At 37.8% G+C, this 22,311-nt stretch overlaps 1 protein-coding gene across 2 annotated transcripts in view; it reads left to right on the top strand.

The window, feature by feature from the left end:
• Window positions 1–22,034, top strand: part of SGCD (sarcoglycan delta) — a 1,028,538-nt gene extending 1,006,504 nt beyond the window's left edge. For both annotated transcript variants that reach the window (XM_067032014.1, XM_059062959.2), the window contains 2 exons: window positions 17,174–17,297; window positions 18,500–22,034. In XM_067032014.1, the coding sequence (XP_066888115.1) occupies window positions 17,174–17,297; window positions 18,500–18,673 (298 nt within the window). In that variant the 3' untranslated portion in view covers window positions 18,674–22,034. The remainder of the gene's footprint in view (window positions 1–17,173; window positions 17,298–18,499) is intronic.
• Window positions 22,035–22,311: the final 277 nt, after the last annotated feature.

The following is a 22,311-nucleotide window of genomic DNA, read 5'->3' as shown; positions in this document are numbered from 1 at the left end:
GAAACATTTACCCAAGTCCAGGAAGCACAAAGAGTCCCATACAACATAAACCCAAGGAGGAACATGTCAAGCCACATATTAATCAAACCGACAAAAATTAAAGACAAAGAAAAAATATTAAAAGCAACAAGGGAAAAGCAACAAATATCATACAAGGGAATTCCCATAAGGTTATGAGCTGATTTCTCAACAGAAATTCTTCAGGCCAGAATGGAGCAGCAGGATATATTTAAAGTGATGAAAGGGAAAAACCTACAACCAAGAATACTCTACTGAGTAAGGCTCTCATTCAGATTTGATGGACAAGCAAAAGCTAAGAGAATTCGGCACTACCAGACCAGCTTTGCAACAAATGCTAAAGGAACTTCTCTAGATGGAAAAGAAAAGGTCCCAACTAGAAACAAGAAAATTACAAATGGAAAAGCTCACTGGTCCAGGCAACACAGAGTAAAGGTAGGAAATCATCCACACACAAATAGGATAGCAAAACCAACAATTGTGCAAGGAGCAGAGCACAAATGCAGGATATTGGAAATGCATTGGAAATTAAGAGACCAGCAACTTTAAACAATTTTGTTTATATATAGACTGCTATATCGAAACCTCATGGTAACCACAAACCAAAAAACTACAACAGATACACACAAAAAAGAAAAAGCAATCCAAACACAACATTAAAGTTAGTTATCAAATCACAAGAGAACAAAAGAGGAAGGGAAAAGAAAAGACCTACAAAAACAAATCCAAAACAATTAATAAAATGGCAATAAGAACATATATATCAATAATTACCTTAAACGTAAATGGATTAAACGCTCCAACCGAAAGACATAGACTGGCTAAATGGATACCAAAACAAGACCCTTATATATGCTGTCTACAAGAGACCCACTTCAGATCTAGGGACACATACAGACTGAAAGTGAGTGGATGGAAAAAAGTATTCCATGCAAATGGAAGTCAAAAGAAACCTGGAGTAGCAATATGCATATCAGACAAAGTAAACTTTAAAATAAAGACTGTAACAACAGACCAAGAAGGACACTACATAATGATCAAGGGATCAATCCAAGAAGAAGATATAACAATTGTAAATATGACTGCACCCAACCTAGGAGCACTTCAATATATAAGACAAATGTTAATAGCCATAAAAGGGGAAATCAACAGCAACACAATAATAGTGGGGGACTTTAACACCCCACTTTTATCAATGGACAGATCATCCAGACAGAAAATCAATAAGGAAACACAGGCCTTAAATGACATATAAAATGAGATGGACTTAAGTGATATTTATAGAGCATTCCATTCAAAAGCAGCAGAACACACATTGAAGTGCATATGGAACATTCTCCAGGATTGATCACATGCTGGGCCACAAAGTGAGCCTCAGTAAATTTACGAAAACTGAAATCATCTCAAACATCTGTTCCAACTACAATGCTATGAGATTAGAAATCAACTACAAGAAAAAAACTGTGAAAAACACAAACACATGGAGGCTAAACAGTATGCTACTAAACAACCAACAGATCACTGAAAAAATCAAAGAGGAAATGAAAAAATACCTAGAGACAAACAAAAACAAAAGCATGATGATCCAAAACCTGTGGGACACAGCAACAGCAGTTCTAAGAGAGAAGTTTATAGCAATACAGTCTTACCTCAGGAAACAAGAAAAACCTCAAATAACAACCTAACCTTACGGCTAAAGCAATGAGAAAAAGAATAAACAAAACCCAAAGTTGTAGAAGAAAAGAAATCATAAAGATCAGAGAAAAAATAAATGAAATAGAGACGAAGAAAAAAAAGATCAGTGAAACTAAAAGCTGGTTCTTTGAAAAGATAAAGAAAGTTGATAAACCTTTAGCCAGACTCATCAAGAAAAAAGGGGAGAGGGCTCAAATCCATAAAATTAGAAATGAAAAATAAGTTACAGTGGACACCAGAGAAGTACAAAGGATCATCAGAGAGTACTACAAGCAACTAACTATATGGCAATAAAGTGGAGAGCCTAGAAGAAATGGACAAATTCGTAGAAAGGTACAATCTCCCAAGACTCAACCAGGAAGAAACAGAAAATATGAACAGACCAATCACAAGTACTGAAATTGAAACTGTGATTTTAAAACTCCCAACAAACAAAAGTCCAGGACCAGATGGCTTCACAGGTGAATTCTATCAAACATTTAGAGAAGAGTTAACACCTACCCTGAAACTATTACAAAAAATTGCAGAGGAAGGAACACTCCCCAAACTCATTTTATGCGGCCACCATCACACTGATACCAAAACCAGACAAAGATATGAGAAAAAAAGAAAATTACAGACCAATATGACTCATGAATAAAAATGCAAACATCCTCAACAAAATACTAGCAAACAGAATCCAACAACACATTAAAAGGATCATACACCATGGGAAAGTGGGATTTATCCCAGGGATGTAAGGATTCTTCAATATCTGCAGATCAATCAGTGTGATACACCACATCAACAATTTAAAGAATAAAAACCATATGATCATCTCAATAGATGCAGAAAAAGCTTTTGACAAAATTTAACACGATTTATGATTAAAAACTCTCCAGAAAGTGGGCATAGAGAGAACCTACCTCAACACCATAAAGGCCATATATGACAAACCCACAGCAAACATCATTCTCAATGGTGAAAAGCTGAAAGCATTTCCTGTAAGATCAGGAATGAGACAAGGATATCCACTGTCACCACTTTTATTAACATAGTTTTGGAAGTCCCAGCAATCAGAGAAGAAAAAGAAATAAAAGGAATCCAAATTGGAAAAGAAGAAGTAAAACTGTCCCGGTTTGCAGATGACATGATTCTATACATAGAAAATCCTAAAGATGCTAGCAGAACACTACTAGAGCTCATCAGTGAATTTCATAATGTTGAAGGATACAAAATTAATACACAGAAATCTTTTGCATTTCTATACACTAATGACAAAAAATAAGAAAGGGAAATTAAAGAAACAATCCCACTTACCATCGCATCAAAAAGAATAAAATACCTACAAATAAACCTACCTAAGGAGACAAAAGACCTGTACTCTAAAAACTGTAAGACACTGATGAAAGAAATCGAAGATGACACAAACAGATGGAGAGATATACCATGTTCTTGGATTGGAAGAATCCATATTGTCAAACTGACTATACTACCCAAGGCAATCTACAGATTCAATGCAATCCCTATCAAATTACCAATGGCATTTTTCACAGAACTAGAACAAAAAATCTTCAAATTGTATGAAGACACAAAAGACCCTGAATAGCCCAAGCAATCCTGAGAAAGACAAGCAGAGCTGGAGGAATCAGGGTTCCTGACTTCAGACTATACCACAAAGCCACAGTCATCAAAACAGTATGGTACTGGCACAAAAACCAGAAATATAGATCAGTGGAACAGGATAGAAAGCCCAGAAATAAACCTATGCACCTATGGTCAGTTAATCCACGACAAAGGAGGCAAGAATATACACTGGAGAAGACAGTCTCTTCAATAAACAGTGCTGGGAACACTGGACAGCTACATGTATAAGAATGAAATTAGAACATTCTTTAACACCATATACAAAATAAACTCAAAGTGGATTAAAGATCTAAATGTAAGACTGGATACTATAAAACTCTTAGAGGAAAACATAGGCAGAACGCTCTTTGACATAAATCGCAGAAATATCTTTTCAATCCTTCTCCCAGAATAATGGAAATAAAGACAAAAATAAACAAATGGGACCTAATTAAACTCAAAAGCTTTTGCACATCAAATGAAACCATAAACAAAACAAAAAGACAGCCCACAGAATGGGAGAAAATATTTGCAAATATGCGACTGACAAGAGATTAATCTCCACAATATACAAACAGCTCATGTAGCTCTATATCAAAAAAACAAAGAACCCAATCAAAAAATGGGCAGAAGATCTAAACAGATGGCCAAAAAGCACATGCAAAGATGCTCAACATCACTAATTATTAGAGAAATCCAAATCAAAACTATAATGAGGTATCACCTCACACTGGTCAGCATGGACATCATCAAGAAGTCTACAAACAATAAATGCTGGAGAGGGTGGGGAGAAAAGGGAACCTTCCTACTCTGTTGATGGGAATGTAAATTGGTACAACTATTATGGAGAACAGTACAGAGGTTCCTTAAAAAACTAAAAATAGAGTTATCATATGATCCAGCAATCCCACTCCTGGGCATATAACCAGATAAACCATAATTCGAAAAGATACATACACACCCCCGTGTTCATTGCAGCACTATTTACAATAGCTAAAACATGGAAACAATCTAAGTGTCCATCGAGAGATGAATGAATAAAGAAGATGTGGTACGTATATAAATGGAATATTACTCAGCCATAAAAAAGAATAAAATAATGCCATTTGCAGCAACATGGATGGATATGGATATTACCATACTAAGTGAAGTCAGAGAAAGACAAATACATGATATCACTTATATGTGGAATCTTACAAAAAAAATACAGATGAACTTATTTACAGAACAGAAACAGACTCACAGACTGAGAGAACGAACTTAGGGTTACCAGGGAGAATGGGTGGGGGGAAGGGATAGATTGGCAGTTTGGGATTGACATTTACACACTGCTGTATTTAAAATAGATAACCAACAAGGACCTACTGTATAGCACAGGGAACTCTGCCCAATACTCTGTAATAACCTAAATGGGAAAAGAATTTGAAAAAGAATAGATACATCTATATGTATAACTGAATCACTTTGCTGTACACCTGAAACACAACATTGTTAATTAAGTATACTCCAATATAAAATAAGAATTAAAAAAAGAAGAAACATTGAGAAACCATACTCCCTCTTGACATGAGAAATGAAAAAAAATAATAATTTGCCAAAGTTTGAAGGTGAGTTGATTTTACTGTACAATTTCCAAATCCATCTTTTGAAAAATCAGAAACCTGGACCTCTAGAGAATAGCGGTACAATAGTCTAAGTATCCTGACCAATTGTTTTAGTTGAAAAGAACAAAAAATGGTAAAAATATTTTAAAATATTTTAAATGCATCAATGAGCTGGAAATTAGTTATGATTAGTCCAAGAGCTAAAATAACATAGGAGCCCAGAGAAGTAATCTGAGCATTGAGGCCAGCTGTAACTTTACAGATTTTGCTAAACTAGATGAAATTCAGCTTCAGTTTTATGATCTGGGGGGTCATGGGAACAAAGCAAATCTCAGGGCTCACTGAAAACAGGTAGTCTATTTAGAGATCCCACAGATGTAATTGGGACCCCAATGTACCAAACCTCCAGCGTATGGATGAAATAGAATATACCTACCTGGTCTTGCCCTCCTCTGACCTTTCCACCCAGAGGATTGCAAGGGTAATAGCCTGTCTTGAACCTCAGCATTGAATGGAAGGAAAAGAAAAAAATTTCTCCAAGGCCTTGTAACTTAAAATTGGCCCTCCCTCTGTCTGTAGCCTGAATTCATATTACCTGGTTGGTTCTAAGACACCAAGCAAAGAAATTAGTTTACACTTGACCCAAGCTGAAGGTGGCACCAGTGATTGATGGAAACGGATATAAATCCTCTCTAGAAAAAAATCACCTTAAAAGTAGGTCTCAAATAAGTTCAGCAAATAAAGATCCAAGAGATATGAACCCACAGAGAAAAGAAATATGAAGCATACTCAGAAACAAGGCACCATGAGCAAGAGAGAAGCATGGAAACAAGGCAGCCAGTTTAGATGCACAGAGGCTTCAGATATGGGAATTAGCAGAGAAAGAATATAAAATAATATGTTTACTATGAGTTGAGAAACAAAAGAGAATTGAAAGAGTAAAAACCAAAGGAATATAAAAATGGCTAACAAATTAGAAAATGCACAATAAGGAATTTCTAGAAATGAAAATGTACTCTCCAAAAGCAAAACTCCAATGGATGTGATGAAAAATAATAGAAAGAAAAATTAAACGAACATGAGACTATATCTACAGAATCGTCCAGAAAAAAGAGAGGCAGAATAACAGGAATTCTGGAACAGGAATGCTAGGATGAGAATGTCTAATCTAAGTTTCAGCATGAAAAGAGAGAGAATGGAGCAAAAACAATTTTCGAAGATATATCAGCTAAGTGTTGTCCAGAAGTGATGAAAGACACAAAAGTACAAATTTAGAGAGTCAAAAAAAAAAAAAAAAACACCTCAGGTAGAGTAAATAAAATGAAATCTACATCTAGGCATATCAAATTACATTGCAGAACATCAAAAATCAAAAGCATCAGGAGAGAATAGAAGAAAAAAGAAGTTCTAGAATTGAAGTTAGACTGAGAGCTGACTTCTTAACCACAACAGTGAGAACCAGAATACAGAGGAATGATATCTTCAGTTCCTGAGAGAAAATAACTGTCAGCACAGCATTGTGCATCCAGAGAAAATCCCTTTTACAAAAGAGGGCAAATTAAAAAATTACTCCAGAAAAACAAAACTGAGGATTTGCCCCAGCACAACCTCACTAAAAGAACATGTCAAAAATTTTTTTGATTTTAAGGAAAGAAAGGAGGTTTATGATGACAGAAGGAATAAGTAAAGTGGACAATACATAGATATAATATGTAAATAAACACTGAATAAACAACAATCTTCCCAGATTAAAAAACACAGAACCAAAATAACAGTACAGATAAATCAAAAATAGTATATTTGAACTGTTACATTTCAAAGAAAATCCATTAAAGATTTAATATTGTTAAGGTATTGACTCTCCTCAGAATTGATCTATGGATTCACACAATCCCAATCAAATTCCCTACAGGCTTTTAAGACTTATATGGAAAAGGAAAAACTCTAGAAGAGCTAAACCAATCTGTTTTCCTTTTGCAAAAGCTAAAGGAGTTGCTCTAGCTGATTCAGACTTCTTATAAAGTTATGGTAACCCAGACAGTCCGGTATTAGCATGAGGCTAGGCAAATAGATAAATAGAACAGAGTAGAGAGTTTAGAAATAGATCTGTATGTACATGGTTAATTGATTTTCAAGAAAAGCACCAGTGCTATTCAATAGGGAAAGGATTCTTTTTTCAATAAATGGTGCTGGAACAACTCGATAAACCTACTGGTAAAAAAGTGAACCTCAACTCTATTGTTAAAAACTAATCAAGATGGATCATAAATCTAAATGTAAAGCTAAAATTATAAAGCTTCTAGCAAAGACATGAGAGACTATCTTTGTAACCTTGGGGTAGGTGATGGTTTATTAGGGAAGGTACAGAAATACTAAACATAAAATATATGATAAATTGACATTCATCAAAAGACATTGTTTAAAAATGAGGTAAGTCATGGATTGGGAGAAAAATACTTGATATAGATAGATTTCTGGTACATGTATATACACAGAGATATTTATATCTGAATTTTCTGAAAATAATATCTGAAATTTCAGAGATATATACACACAAAATTTTTTACCTAGAATATACAGCAAACCAGTAACAAAAATACAAATAACCCAATTATTTTAAAAAAAAAAAGTTGGACAAAAGATTTAAATAGATCCCTCCCAAAAGAACATCTTTGAATAGCCAATAAGCGTGTGAAAAGCTGCTTGACCTCAATAGTCATCAGGGAAAACTGTAATGAAGAACCATTTTATAGCTACTGGAATAGTTTTAATTACATCAATATTGGTGCTAGGAATGTAAACTTGCACAACTACCTTGGAAAACAGTGTGTCAGTTTTCTTATTGTATTAGTCTACAGCAGCTTAAAAAAACAGACATTTGTTATCTCACAGTTTCTGTGGGTCAGAAATCTGGGTGCAATTTAGTGATGCCTCTCACTCAAGATCAATTATCAGGTTGTGCACTTAAGCTGTTGGCCAGGGCTGTGATCTTTCCAAATGCTTGTCTTGGGGAAAATCTATTTATAAATGCACTCCGGTGGTTGTTGGCAAGACTCAGCTTCCTATAGATTATTGGAATGAGGGCCTTAGTTCCTCATGGGCTAATGGGATCCCTCAGTTTCTCAGACATCTTCACAGGGCAGTTCTCATCATGGCAGCTGGCATCCATCCCTTTGAGTGAGGGAATGAGAGCAGGAACCCAAGATGGAAGCCACAGTCTTTTTATAACCTAGTCTCGTGAGTGACATCCTATCACTCTTGCAATGTTTTACTTGTGTAGCAGCAAGCCACTATATCCAGCCCACATCTAGGAGAGAGAATCACCTAAGAGCATGAATACCAGAAAGCAAGGATCACTGGAGATTATTTTAGATTCTGCCTTACCACATTTATTAAAGACACACCTATGCTACAACTTAGTAGTTCTATTCATAGCTACTTATTTTAGAGAAATGAAAACTTTATCCTCATAAAGACGTGTGCAAAATAGCCTTAAACTGAAAACAACCAAATATCTACTAACAGGAAACTGGATAAAGGGTACAAACTTGCAGTTATAAGCTGAATGAGTTCTGGAGAGCTAATGTACAGCGTGGTGGTGACTATAGTAAATAATAATGTATTATATATTTGAAATTTGCTAAAAGAGTAGATCTTAAATGTTCTTACCACATGGAGGGTAAAGGTGAATATGTGAGGTGATGAACAGGTTAATTACCTTAATTGGGGGAATCATTTCACAATGTATACATGTATCAAAACATCATGTTGTACACCTTAAAAACATACTATGTTTATTTCTTAATAAAATTAAAGGAGCTGTACATTTCACTGTATGTAAATTTTTCCTCAATAAAAAGTCATCTGAAATAAACAAGTAATCCAATTACATGAGAGACACATCTAAAATGTAACCATACAGAATGGATGATATTTAAAAGAGTAGAAAAATGCATTCAAGGAAAATACAGTGAGAACTATACTAATAGGCAAAATGGATTTCAAGGCAAAAACATTATAAGAAATAGAATCATTATACACATTGATAAGAAGACAATAAGGAAGACAGAACAATTTTAAGCTGGTATGTATTTAATAAAATACCTCTTTTAGTAACTGATAGATCAAACAGATATATATATAAATTTGAACAGAACAATTAAATATCTTGAGTTAACAGACACACATAGAACATGGCACCAACAACTGCAGAGCACACGCTCTTTTCAGACAGGCATGAATATTTATAAAAATTGACATATACTGGGCCAAAAACCTAGCCTCGATTTTTAAATAATTGATTTTTTTTAAAGAGAATGCTTTTAACGATCATAATATTATCAGTTTAAAACTGATGAATAAAATATAAACTAGAAATAAATCGTACAAAATCTTACATATTTAGAAATTAAGGAAAATCCTTAAATAAAACTTACCACAGGAGAAATTATACTAAAATTATAGAAATTATACTAAAACCTATATTAATATTCCTTTGGGATGCTGCCAAAAAAAAAAGATGTCCTTAAATGAATAAATTAACTAAAAAAGCAGAACTTTTTTTTTTTTTTTGCGGTACACGGGCCTCTCACTGTTGTGGCCTCTCCCGTTGCGGAGCACAGGCTCCAGACGCGCAGGCTCAGCGGCCATGGCTCACGGGCCCAGCCGCTCCGCTGCATGTAGGATCTTCCCAGACCGGGGCATGAACCCGTGTCCCCTGCATTGGCAGGTGGATTCTCAACCACTGCGCCACCAAAGAAGCCCGGCAGAACATTTTAATAACTAAGGTGGCAACACATTTTAGAACTTAGATTAGGATAATTCTGCAGTTGTTCTATTTAGAACAAAAGACAAGGAAAATTTAAGGACAAGAAATAAACATAACACAGGATTGACAAAAGCAAAAGTTAGCTCTTTGAAAAGATGAATAATTGACAGTACTGCTCAAGAGGAAGAGAAGACATGAATAAAAATATTCAGAACAACAAAAGACATAACTACAAATGTTAGGATCATTTTTTTGATGAAAATATTATGAAAAGCTTTTGCGAAGAAGTTTAAACCTTTCTATGAAATGGAAAAATACTAAGAAGACATAACTCACCAAAATCAACCTGAGAAGAAACATAAAACCTGTATAATCCTATAATTATTTTTTAAATGGAAATAAGGTATCATTCCATGCCCAGAAGGTTTATGAATGATTTAAATATTCAAGGAGTAAATAATTCTAATCTTTCATTAAAAATTCCAAAATACAGAAAACTGATAGAACCTGACAAATATATTGTAAGACAGAAAAATTACAGGATAAACTCACTTTACGAACACAGGTGCAAAATCCTAAAAAAAAATTGTTTCAGAAATTGATAGAAAAGTTGATATGTAATGACAATATTGAACTAATACCAAAAAATTTAGGAGTGGATTATTATTGTCAAATTAATATAATCACATTAACATATTAAGGAGAAGTATATTATCTCAATATATGAAGAATAAAATGGTACTTGATAAAATTCATAGCAATGAATGATAGAAACTCTTAGCAACATAAGAATAGAAGGGAACTCTCATCACGATAAAAAGTATTTCAGGAAAAAATAAAAACCATAGAACAAAAGAATCTTAATGATAATTTTTTTTTTTTTTTTTTACGGACAGAGGTGGGGTTTGTTTTTAATGTAAAAGAAAAAAAAAAAACTCCTAAGGAATCTTAACAAAGGAAGGGAATATTTCACACTCAGAGAATAGACACCAGGACACAAAATTACAAGTGTTTTTACTCCAGACTTGTCCTCATCTCCTCCAACAGCAGAGATGGGAAAGAGACAGCTGAAGCAAACAGGCAATTCTGTAAAACAAAGACTTAGAAACCCTACAAATATGATTAAAATCTAAACTTCTGTTTTGCTTTAAAAAAAAATTTTTTAATATATCAGAAGTCCTGCTTTAGTGACGTGCTAGTCCCACCAGAAAATAACCCCAAAACCCCCTTGTCAGTAACATGCTCAAGTTGACCAGCCAACTCGTATTTCCAAACCCCTGTGTGTACAAGTACGTGTGTGTCTTTTAAACCAAAGCCCCAGGGTTCAGGTGACTGCTACTGCTATCAATTCAGGAGAAGGCAAGATTGCTGTTGCCTTACTTTTAGTCAACACTGTATTGGACAGTCCTAGACAGAACAGTATGAAAAGTAAAAGAAATGAAAAGTATGAGAAATCAAAAGACATAAAACTGTCAAAATAATTACTGCCTACCAAGAAAACCTAAATCAACCTGCATACAAATTGTGAAAAATAAGATAATTTACTTAGGTGTTAACTATAAGATCAACATACCCAAAACAACAAACAAACAAAAAGCTGAATCTCAATACAACAGGAAAAAGAAATAGGTGTAAGAGAAATACATTTTTCCTGAAATACCATTTTCAATAACCACAAGAGATATCCTGAATCCACATAGAGAAGACTAACTTTTCTGAAATACATCCAAGAAAACATAACAAAATAGAGGCAGATGCAATGATCATGAAGTGAACATAAATCCAATAAAATTCCAACAGGTCTTCCTTCAGTTGAAACTTCAGCTGATTCTGAAATTTATTTGAAAGACCAAGAATAGGTAGGACAGTCTGGAAGAACAAGGCAAGAGAACTTGCCTTATGAAATGTAAAGAATTTAAAAATCATAGTAAGCTAAAATATTTAATTAATTATTGTCACAGGGATAGATGAACAGAATAACAAAACAGACTAGAAAACCCTGAAAGAGACCCATCAGTATATGGAAACATCATTTATGACAGAGCTAAATATGGGCTTTTCTATATATGATGTTGAGATCCTTCATCTTCATCTGTTTTGACCCCAACCTCAGACCACACACAAAAATGAATACCCATGAATTAGAGACTTAGATAAAGCAAAACATAAAAGTTCAAAAAACAATATTGAATAACTTTATGGTTTCAGTGTAGGGAAGGATTTCTCAGACAAGACACAGAAAGCATAAACCCTAGAGGAAAAGATAATAAATTTGTTGACATTAAAATATAAAACTTTTTCACCCAAAAATGCTATGCATAGAGTGAAAAGATAAACGACAGCCTCAAAAAGAGAAATTATCAATACATAGAACTGCTAAACAATTATTTTTCAGAATATATAAAGCATGACTGTAATTCATACATACAAAATCAAAAAAACAAAAAGAATTAAGAGACAAAAGACATTTCACTGAAGAAGAATCCCAAATGGCTTACCAACAAATGAAAAGAGACTTAACTCCATTACTAATCTGGGAAATGCAAATTTAAAAGACAGTAGCATCCCATTTCACACTCACTTCATAATAAACAATATCAAATGCTAGCAAGAAAGTAGAAAAAACAGAACTCTATATATTACTAGTGGGAAAGTAATAAAGCTGTAGATAAGCATACCTTAGGAGCTAGCAATTCCACTCTTCGCCTATGTGTCCTAAAGAAAATTTACAAGTGAACCCCAGGATCCACATACAAGAATGTGCAGAGATTACTTTGTAGAAAAAAAACTTGGAATCAATCCAAATGTCCAACAAAAGGATGGACAAAATATCATGATGTGTGATAACCCCAGGGGAATAGAATAAATTACAACTGTGCTACAGCATGGATGCATCTCAGGAGCAAAACGTTGAGGCCAAAAATAAGTAAATTTTAAAGAATACATAAGTGGAATTATTCTGTGCATAAAGCTCAAAAACACATGGTAGTAAACAATTTATCATTTAAGGAGGCAAATGTAGTAATATTATAAAGAAAAGCAAGAAAATAGTAAACAAAATTCATAGTAGTAGTTACTCTTGAGAGAAGGAAATGGTTAGGATTAGGAAGAGCTCAGGGAATTACAAAGGTAAGAATTTTTTTAAAAAAGGATGGTGACTATACAAGATTCATGTCAATGTCATCCTTTATAACATATTTAGAGAAATCTTTTGCATCAATTCCAAGAATGTAATGTTTGCAATAAAATTTTTTTTCATCAGAAGCCCTGGCAGTAATCGGCAAGGTTAGAATAGCAGCTGCCTCCTGTCCAGAGCATCTCCATCACTTGCCATATATGATTGTGCGGAGACTCTTGTTTTCCTTATAGCTTTCTTATGGGTCACTCACTGACATCACCTTTCCAGTCTTTGTAGGCATCTGATATGATGACATTGTTTTAGAGCAGTGGTTCTCAAAGTGTGGTCCCCAAACTAGCAGCTTCAGCATCACCTGTGACTTGTCAAAAGTGCAGGCATTCAGGCACCACCCTTAACCTACTGTGTCAAACTTAGGGGTGGAGCCCGGCAACGTAAGTTTTAACAAGCCCTCCAGGGGATTCTGTTGTTCCTGTTTGAGAGCCACTGTTCTGGAGGGCATGGCCCAGCCTTGGACCTCCTTTCCTAGACTTTCTTCCATTCTCAGATTTTTCAGTCCTCCCAGACGGGAGTCGCATGTGCTCCTGATGGGAGCAGTATTCATTTCCAAGAGCCAACAGGACCCTCAATTGTCACCAGCGCCCCCCAAATCAGGAGGAAGCCTCCCTCCATTTTCCTTGCTCAATACCATTTAAGCAGTGGTGTTTTGGTTGTTAATCTATGGTCAGAAATTGACTGACATCACTGCAAGAGTGCTTTGTCTGCTCTTTGCAGGCCCCACAGGGCTCTTGTAGGAGCTTTTATTTTTATTTTATTTTTTTATTTTTTTATTTTACAGTGGAAAGATTTAGCATGTGAACAAACTATTAACTCTGCCTGAAGGACAAAGGGTGTTAAGATGAGGTATGAAACACAAAGCCAGTTACCGTTTTGTCCCTGCTGCCAGGGAATTGTCATTTCTACCTTATCTTAGCCTTTCACACTAGGAGACAGTTTCAGAGTAGCCCCCTTCCTTGTCATCCTGGTACTTCCAAGGCTGTGAGAGGGGAAAAGGCAGCAGTTATTTCTGAGTCCACTTCTCTGGCCTGGGATACCTCCTGCTGATTTCAAAGGCCATGGGAGGCAGCAAGAATAAAGTGAATTCATATGACTGAAATGCCAACACTCCATCTGATAAAGTTCTCCAAGCTCCAAACATTTTTTTCCTATTTTGAATTTTTCCCTCTCAACTATGTTTTTGTATGAATCATCCACTTTGAAGGCTACATACCAAGTATGAACACATTCACCATATCCTGAATTTGATGTCACTGATGTCAACCTTTTCAGTAAGTTGTAAGGACTTTTGTAGGGAAGGAAGTATGTCTCACTGAGCCATACGTAGTACTACCACCTTACCCTTATTTATGGAGACTGGTTTTGGAAATACAAGTGCATATTCCATGAAGAGAGATTTGACATTTAATTACAAAGAATGGCGTGAAGATATGAGAGATAGGAAAGAAGGCCAGTTTTTCTGGAAGTGATATGGAATACTGGACCACATGCTTGGGTTTGAATCTTAGTTTTGCCCCTTTACTAGGTGTGCAACCCTGCGCAAGTCATTTAGCTTAGCGTCCGTCCTCTCTTGTACAATCAGGACTGAAGGAGTGCCAAAGGCATAGGATTTTTGTGGGGATTAAATGACAATAACACATATAAAGCACGTTCCACAGTGTCCATCACCTAGTGAGTATTCAATAAAGCATAGCTGATGTTTATGGCAAGAAATAAGACTAACAAAATAGGTCAGATCAAGCTCTAAATGGGCAAATAAGTCCAAGAGTTCCTATCTTTTCTGAGAAATGTGTGAAGGTTTTGATAAGAGAAGTGACATATTCAAAACTGACTTCAGGTGTGTGTGAAGTACACACAACTGACTTCACTTTATGTGTCAAGTACACTGGTAAAAAAAAAAGGAAGAATTCGAGACAAAACTTGGGAGGTTTCAACAGTCCAGGTTAGAGATGAACTAATGTATTGAGTAGGGAGAAGTCGTGAGTTAAAAGCTGCGTTAAGTGATGCAGTGAGGGAGGGAGGGAGAGAGGGAGGGAAGAAGGGGAACAGAGAAGATGGCGCGAGGGCTCTCCCCTGGGGAAGGTGGAGGATGGCAGTGCCCTGGAGAAGAGGGTGAACAAATGTGGAAGAGAGCTGGCAGTATTGTCAGAAGGGAAGCTTATGCCATGAGGGGAAAGGTCTCAATAGCAGTGAAAACAGAAGGCGTTAGACAACACTAGGATAAGGGGTGTGAGTCAGCCAGACCTTATAGGAGAGAAGCAAAGAAAATGGCAGAAAACCATCCTCAGATTTTAGACGTGAGCTATAGGAAGAGCTTGATGCGTTGGATTAAGGTCTTAGACAAGGCTGTGCTGCACAGACATCATTCCCTGCCACTCTAGCAACAAGACCCCCTTCCTTGAGCTGACGTTACAGTGAGAAAAACCACAGGCAAAGGAAGTCAACCACAGTTCGAGGTAGAACCACACCCGGCTCAGCACCAACTTGGTGAAGGTCTTGTGAGGACGAGAGGGTAGGATAGGGGCTTTTTGCCACACACAAAGGGGTGAGGTCAGAATGGAAAGAAGGAATGAAAGAGAACTCAAGTCAGTCCTTTTCTTAGGACTAGACACCTATTGTTTCTCTTTAAGACTCTGGATGAGCCACTGTAGGGGGAGCACAAAAATCAGTGGAGAAGCCTGCTCTCTGAAGCACACCTCAGGGACCCAGACCTGGGAAGTGGGGAAGAGCCCTGTCTTGGCACCTGTGGAATGTAGCTTGGGATCGCTCCGGGTGGCGCCCCACAGATCGCCTTGCTCTGCCCGCCACTTACTGATGCCCATGAGGGTGTGTCCTACCCGTGGGGGCTGGTAGAAGCAGAACATGGAGTCAGCAGTTGGCAGAGAGGATGATGTTCCTTTAACCATGTTCAAAGTGTCTGAAAGTTGGGAGTGGAGAAATAAAATGCAGAAAATTGGTCTGATGTAGAGTGGTTTGGTGGCCACTCCTGAGGTCCATGCTTCCTAAGTTGGGATACTTTCTTTGTAACAGAGAAGGGGATCTTCATTCAGTTCAATTTGGTGATAATATTAAAATCTGGAATATTTAGAGGATGGTTGAGTTTTAGTTCATATTTTTTACATAAAATGAGTTAGGCAAAAATCTTTCTATGAAGCATTATCCTACGAAGCAAAAGTGCCCTAATAATTAGCATAGAATGTGGCTGATTCTCCTTCTCTCAACTTACTTAATTTACATACAATAAAATTCACTCTTGGGGGGTATAATTATTTTTTTGCATAAACACATGGAGGCACATAACCACCACTGCAATCAAGATACAGAACAGGGCTTCCCTGGTGGCGCAGTGGTTGAGAGTCCGCCTGCTGATGCGGGAGGCACAGGTTCGTGCCCCGGTCTGGGAAGATCCCACGTGCCGCGGAGCGGCTGGGCCCATGAGCCATGGCTGCTGAGCCTGTGCGTCCGGAGCCTGTGCTCCGCAATGGGAGAGGCCACAGCGGTGAGAGACCCACGTACCGCAAAAAAAAAAAAAAAAAAAACATACAGAACAACTCTATCACCAAAACACATCTATTCTTCATGCTGTCCCTCCGTAGTCAAATCACTTCCCTCTAACTCCTTGCAACAACTTATCTGTTCTGAGATTTCTTTACGATTTGCTGGTATCAACAACAGTAACAGCAGTAATAGTAATAATTAACACACATTAATTATACATTTCCAATGTGCCAGGCACCATTTGAAGCACTTTAGAGATGACGAAACTGAGGCTTTGAGAAAATTTGGAAAAGAGAGGAGGGAAGAACGACTTGTCCAAGGTCATACAGTGGCAGCCCCATGGTTTGAGCTAGCCATGTCCAACTCCTAGGTCTATTCTCTTAACCTCTATCCAGTTCTGCTTCCAGGAAGACAAAGAAAGTAGGGCGATGTGGAGAGAATATCTACTAATTTCAGGAAGCCCAGTTTAGACCTGAGATTGCCTTACCCTAGAAATAAACAGAACTTATGTAAGAATTTGGTTAATCATGCTAATGAAGCAATAATTGACTGGGTGGCAGATAGAATGAAGCCAGGATCCTAGAACACCTTCCGTACAATCTTTGTGATATGCAGTGAAGATAAAGCCCAGATACGTTATGTCCACCCTCATAAAGTTGATCAGGCAGGCAAAGCTAGAATTTCCTGATCGGATGCTGAAATGTTGTCTCAATGTTCAGAGCACCAACTTCCTCCTAACTTTACTAAAACAGTGAAATGGGATCTTTAATCTTAGTCTTGTTCATATTTCAGGTTGGAGTCCCCCACCCGGTCTCTGGTGATGGAGGCCCCAAAAGGAGTAGAAATAAATGCAGAAGCTGGCAACATGGAAGCCACCTGCAGAACAGAGCTGAGACTGGAGTCCAAAGACGGAGAGGTAAGCATGAGAGGAACAGAAGCCCAGAGAGACACAGCTCCAACGAGCCAATGTTTCCTAAGACGCATCACTCCCTTTGCCTCTGAAGTTTATCCTACAGTGTAATGATCCTACAGTGTGACAGCAAAAAGAGCCAATCGGAATGTTTTATTTCTGGAACAAATATGTTGAACGGCACGATTATAAGCCAAACCCACAACACATAAAAGTTATAATTCATTATCTGTAAAAGTGCTGAGGTAATAGTATGTATCGCAAGAACAGAATTACAAGGACATCTGTAAAACTGAATGCTATTTCCAAACTCTCATCACCTTAAAGTAAGATTTGGTTGGCTTGTATAATTAAGCTGTATATCACACACATCTATTTAAAGAGGAACTTAGCGAACAGAATAGCTGTTCTTTGGCAAGCAAAGTAAGCCAAATCCCCAAAGAAAAAAGGATTGGAATGCAAACTTTTGAAAGTGGCTTTATCGTGTTTATAAGTGATTTTTTCTACTTAAGATTTTATTTAAAAGAGAAAAAATGAGTTTTTAAAGCAAAACTCTATTCCACCTTCCATATCTACTTACAGGTTATCAGTCTCCACCTGCCTCTGTATACCAAGCCTGCCTCTTGATTGGTTTGGCATGTGCTATATTTGTTTTAAAAGAGCTAGTCAGATAGAGCTTTCAGTTATCAAAACTGCCTCTGTAGACAGCTGCAGACTCCAAACCACACACATTTAGAAGTAGTGACTACATCACAGATACAGTTTACAGCTATCAGAGTGTGGACCCTGGAGGAATCAGTTATAATCCTGACCATCATTTAAGACTGGAAGTGCTGCATATTCTTGAAGGCCCACCATGCACATAGATGTATTTAGGGTCTGAGAAGTCCCATACTAAAGAAAATTGTTACCCTGCCATTTCCAAATTTACTTCACTCTAGGAATCCACTCACATTCTACATGACACACTTTTACGAAATGCGAACATATACGTGACATCGCCAGTGCAATGCTGTCTGGCTAGAATACAAGCTTCTGGGAGGGTAGAGACTTTATCTGTCTTGTTCATCCCTGAATTCCCAGTGCCAACAATTCTAAGCACATAGTAGGTGCTCGTTTGATTTCAACTGAACATTCATCCCTTGTTTCGGAATGCCAAGAGGATAAATGACAGGCTCTAACTCTTCCTTCCTGTTTCCTCTCTTTAGATTAAGTTAGATGCTGCGAAAATCAAACTACCTAGACTGCCTCATGGATCCTACACGCCCACAGGAGCAAGGCAGAAGGTCTTCGAGATCTGTGTCTGCGCCAATGGGAGATTATTCCTGTCCCAGGCAGGAACCGGTTCCACTTGTCAGATAAACACGAGTGTCTGCCTGTGAGAGACGATGCATAGTGGACGTTGTCGGCAGCATCCAGGCCTTTTTCGGCTTTAGACCCTGGCTGCCAGCTATTTTTACTAGAACACAGAAAGCCTATCAAAGACCTTGTGTGCGTGTGTGTGTGTGTGTGTGTGTGTGTGTGTGTGTGTGTGTGTGAGTTTGCGCGTGTGGGTGATATAAATATATATAAATATATATAAATATATATATATATAATCCTCTGTATAAAATGAGGTTTCAGTACAAAAGGAACCATGGGTGACCCTGTGATATCCACTGTCATTGCCATCCCAATCCCACCACATACATGATAAAATCAAAACACTAATTTGGGCCCAATATTCCCCAGACCTGCAGAATCACACAGTGTTATCGACACTTACTGAATATTCACCTACACGTGTGAGTAACAGCCTGTCTTTTCCTTTAGTGTCATTACAAGGCAGTGATGGCGGGAATTTGCAAGTCACACCCAAGGGCTGAGACCCTTGTGGTAATAGCAGACGCTTTATTAGCTTTTGTGCAGCTGGCCAACTTCTCCCCCTTCAAGTTAGGGATGGGGCAGTGCCATAGAAGTCAGACAGGGGAACTCAACGTAGCTGTGCTACTTTTGCATCCAAGGGTATTCGGCTTTTGTGGTTGGATGAATTAGGAGGATGGATTTTAGCAAAGTTTGAAAGGCTCACCCAACTGCTGTGAGCTTATTACTTCCTTCAAACTCACGTTATTATCCCACAGTCAAAACAGGAGCTGTAAATCAGCACAAAATGGGAAAACAGCTGCCCCTCAGTAGGCTACAAGCTCCGCAATGGCCTGACAGACTAAGAATAAATGGGCAGTAGGTCTCTGTTTAAGGTGAAAAAATGGCTCAAAATCTGTTACCTCCTCACTCCTGTTGACTTTATCCAACAGACTCCTACCCAAAATGATCACGTCAATCCAAATCTTTTAAGAGTGGAACCCCTACCCCCAAGAGAAGCTATTTGGAGATGGAAATCAAAGAGTGGCAAAGGAAACCAAATTATTTTTAAATATGTTTCTGGGGACTGGTAGGTAATTTAGAGGCATGCGTTTTATTTTTAAAGGTATGCACAAACTCTCTGCCTTCAATCTTCTTATATATTTTTTCAGTATTGGGATATTCATTTTCCTAAGTTGACCATTGTTTTCTCTAAGAACAGTGACCCAAGAATCACAGATCTAAAGTACCACATGCCCCCAGAAATGCTCGCTGAAAATTAATATAGACTAAGTGTCTTTATTAGAATCACTGTGTCGCCGGGGGCCCAGCAGTACCCACTCCCCCGTATGCGGAAGCAGCTCCCTCATTCCCGCCATCAGCTACCTCCCATTACCCCACTTTCATCATCGTGCTCCAGGGTCACCCTGGCCAGCTCTTGTGCTGGGACAGGGGATTACACCATCTCTGTTCAAAGAGGGGGATACGTGCCTATGCCTTACAACAATGCACTCAGCAAGGAGAAGCACATCCTATATTTATCTTGTGTTACCTGTAGTTTATTTTGAGTGATTGGAGGGGAAGGGTTTCACAATGACTGGGCATCTTAAAAGCTGGTAGGCAAACCAAGTGGCTGACAGATGTGGCCTCCGAGGAGCCTGGAAGGGAGACGTTGACTGCTTTCGACCACCCTGGATGCCACTTGGCAAGCAGTAGCCCCACAGTCCTAAACGGAGTCATATTTGTAGGCCTGAATGGCATTTGTTTGTTGTTGTTTTCTTTCCTCAACAGGGTTCTGCTTTTTCTTACTTCACAAGCAGAGGGGAGATGTGCCATAGGAAATGAATAAGAGGTTTGGTATTTTTGAGATGACACTCAAGCATCAGGCTGAGTTTTGCACATGTGGAAGGTAAAAGCAAGCTGTGTGTTGCTCAGTCACTTAGAAGCGGGGTGAGGAGGGATGGTTCTAGCCTGACCAGTGGCCCTGCTGGCTCCCGGACCCCAGGCTCCCTCCAGTCACTCCTGCTTCATATCCGTACAGAAGAATTGGGCTGCTCAAGGGGGAGACCGTAAGATTGCTTAGTGTGCAGCACTAGGGCCCAAAAAGGAAAACCATAAAGAGATATCCAGTTGCTCTGGCTCAGTATTATTTATATCCTGTAGGATCACAGAGCCAGAATCTGCATGTACCACACCCAGAGTTTTTCCAAGCCAGGAAAAGCCCTCCTTGGCGACTGGGATCATCTACCCCGTATCTTTCGGATCAACAGTAGTTACCTATAAGGTCCTTTGTGGCTAAATACCTGAAGACAAAGGTTTTAGTTTGTTTGTTTTGTTTGTTTGCTTTTTAAGCAGACAGAGACCATCTTTGCATTTTTGTCATCTCAAGTACATATTCTAAGGATGACAAAGAAACGGAAGGTTGCCTGAACCTCTTGCATCTAATTTTGTTCTAATCGTTAAATGAAAGTCTGAGATCAGCACCTTGGAAATTTTATGCCAATAGAAAAGACTGCTGTGATGCCACTTGCAAAAATTAATCCTAAATGTACTCAGATCACAAATAGAATAAAAAGAATAATAGCAACCAAGAATAGAAATCAAGCACCTATGGGGACAGACATGATATAAAATTCTGATTTTCATTTGTGCTAAGTGACTACGGTATACCAGGTAATGAGCAGGAAGTTTGGCGTGGATTAAATTATGTATTTCAGTTCAGACTTTAGAATTCAGTAATTGCATATTAAGTCCTTCAATGTACATTTTTTTCTCCCAACTTCCTCCAACTAGAATACCTGTCCATGGTCATGAGAAAACGTTTTACCTGAATTCTGGGGAAAAAAAAAAAAATCTCTTTTACATTAAAATCTGATACCTTTAATTTATAAAAATGAGATCCTTTCTAATCTTATATACGATATCTTCTAGAAAATCACATCTCTCAGTATATTAAGCAGTGGGTGGCATAACAAAGAGTTTAAATGAATTTTCAATATTCTAGAAGTTCCAGTACGTTAATATTCTTCAGAAAAGTTTTATAAGTTAAAAGTTGATCTCCAAATATGTTTAGCACCTACTTCTATTGGGTATCTGCTCAATAAGTTGTTAAAGTTTAGTCTAAAGAGGTTTGCAGAAGCCCTTTTGGTGACATCAGTCTAGGTGGAAACTTGATACAAAGCTGTATCTTTCTGTTACCCAAGAGACAGAGCCTATAAACTTGAATTGGCTTTTAACTTCCTTTAGGTCAGTTTTCCCTCCGATGATTTCCATTGTATATCCAGCACGGTAGACCAAAGATTGCTTGAGGCTTGACTCTAGCACAGGGGTCAACAAACTCTGGTCTGGAAACCAAATGGGACTCATCACCTGATTTTGTGAATAAAGTTTTATTATAACACAGCCACATCCGTCCACTTACTTGTTATGTATGGCTGATTGCATACTGGACCAGAAGGGTTGAATATCTGTGCCAGAGACCTCTTGGCCCACAAAACGTAAAATAGTTACTAACTGGTTCTTTAGTAAAACTTTGCTGACTCCTGACATAGAGGTCATTTGTAGCCTCACGTGTGTTGGACACAGCAGGAGAGAAAGCAGATGACAGCACTACATTTCCATGCGTGCTTGGGAGTATAAGTATGTGGTTATAGAAAAGATGGTCCGCCTTACACTGCAT

The sequence above is a fragment of the Kogia breviceps genome, chromosome 4 (assembly GCF_026419965.1).
Source record: "Kogia breviceps isolate mKogBre1 chromosome 4, mKogBre1 haplotype 1, whole genome shotgun sequence".
Classification (NCBI taxonomy): domain Eukaryota; kingdom Metazoa; phylum Chordata; class Mammalia; order Artiodactyla; family Physeteridae; genus Kogia; species Kogia breviceps.
This window is presented reverse-complemented; position numbering and strand designations above follow the sequence as displayed.